This window comes from Anastrepha obliqua, chromosome 6 (genome assembly GCF_027943255.1).
Source record: "Anastrepha obliqua isolate idAnaObli1 chromosome 6, idAnaObli1_1.0, whole genome shotgun sequence".
Classification (NCBI taxonomy): domain Eukaryota; kingdom Metazoa; phylum Arthropoda; class Insecta; order Diptera; family Tephritidae; genus Anastrepha; species Anastrepha obliqua.
Genome location: NC_072897.1, coordinates 32,062,648 through 32,064,168, shown reverse-complemented (window position 1 = coordinate 32,064,168; position 1,521 = coordinate 32,062,648). Strand labels below are relative to the sequence as shown.

General features: G+C 44.0%; 1 protein-coding gene across 1 annotated transcript; it reads left to right on the top strand.

Annotated features, from left to right (window-relative positions):
* Positions 1-208: 208 nt before the first annotated feature.
* Positions 209-928, top strand: LOC129250307 (uncharacterized). Its single transcript, XM_054889940.1, has one exon. It carries the CDS (start codon positions 209-211, stop codon positions 926-928), a length of 720 nt encoding a protein of 239 aa, XP_054745915.1.
* Positions 929-1,521: the final 593 nt, after the last annotated feature.

Sequence of the window (1,521 nt, the reverse complement as noted above, 5' to 3'; positions counted from 1 at the left end):
GCTCCCTCAATATACAGGAAGTGGAGAAGGGTGAGCTGGAGGAAGTATCCAACCCCGAGAAGGTTCTTAGGCCAGATGCTGAAAGTCCTTCAGATAAACCTCCACAAAAGTAAGAACGCCTCAGTCGAGCTCCTGCTCAACATAGAGGGAGTCACATAACTACAACACCTACATCCCAATTGGAAAAAATAAGGTAAGAACAGCGATAATGGTAAAAAGTATATGGTCTTATATTGATCATAATATCTCTTCAGACGATCTGACAGTGGTGGCGGTGGAGGGCTGCAATAATGAGACGTTACTCTTTGGGTCTATTTATATGCCACACGATGAAGAAGCACCACAGAAAGAACTTCGGAAGCTGGTAGAAACAGCTGCCAGAAAGAAACACGGTCTGGTGGTAGGAACGGACGCAAACGCACATCACACGGTCTGGAGTAGTACAGACATAAACGACCGAGGTGAGTCACTATTTAACTACATTCTTCAGAGTAGCTTAGAAACAGCCAATAGAGGTGAAGAACCAACATATGTTGGACCAACCTCAAAGAATGAAGTGGGTTTAACACTCTACACAAGTAAGCAAGTTATGGTGCATGAATGTGAAGTGTTGAGTAGGCTCTCATTCCCTGATCCCGGATGCATAAGCTTTCAGGTTATATTCCGCTCAAAACACGAACTTATATCCTTTAGAGCTCATAAGAATACGAACTGGAACTTGTATAGGAATATACTACCAAAAAAACCAATCATACCACGGAACGGCAGGTCACACGTCGCACTTGAGAAAGGAGTTGAATTGTTTGTAACTACTCTCGTCAAAGCCTTCAAAAGATCCTGCCCCCCAACACGTAATAGACGCAAGGTGAAGCCTCCTTGGTGGAGCAAGGAATTAGGAGCTGAAAGGCGTAGGGTACATGAATTCTAAAGGTTAGCCAAAGTTGGTGACAACGAGTTCTGTTGGAAGGAGTATGAGGATCTACTAAAAGAATACAAGAAAGAGATACGTAAGGCCAAGAGAGCATTTTGGAAAGATTTCTGTAGCAGTATGAAAGACACTAACGAAGTGGCTAGACTTAAGAAACTTTTATCCAAGAATCCGTCTATGCCAAGAACAATACGAAAAACTAACGGGGAGTGGGCTGACAGCTGTAAGGACTTTCTAGAGGACCTGGTCAGCACACATTTTGCAGGGTGTGCGGACACTAAAGATCTCGAACCAAGGGGAGATATTGTGCACGACATCCCGACGAACGTAATTACGACTAATAAGATAGAATGGGCTATACAAAGTTTCGACCCATATAAATCGCCAGGACTGATGGAATTTTCCCACCCATGCTCCCTAAGGTAAGCCATCTTGTGGTACCATGGTTAAAAACGATATTCAGGGGATGCTGGAGGTTCGGCTATGTTTCTGTATTGTGGAGAGAAGCGAGAGTTGTGTTTATTCCAAAAGCTGGAAAGAGCAACCCTCTCTACTCGAAGGAATACAGGCCCTTAGTCTGACCTCCTTTCTCC

Coding starts and splice junctions, on each gene's coding strand:
- LOC129250307 (XM_054889940.1), top strand. CDS start 209: ATGGTAAAAAGTATATGGTCTTATATTGATCATAATATCTCTTCAGAC.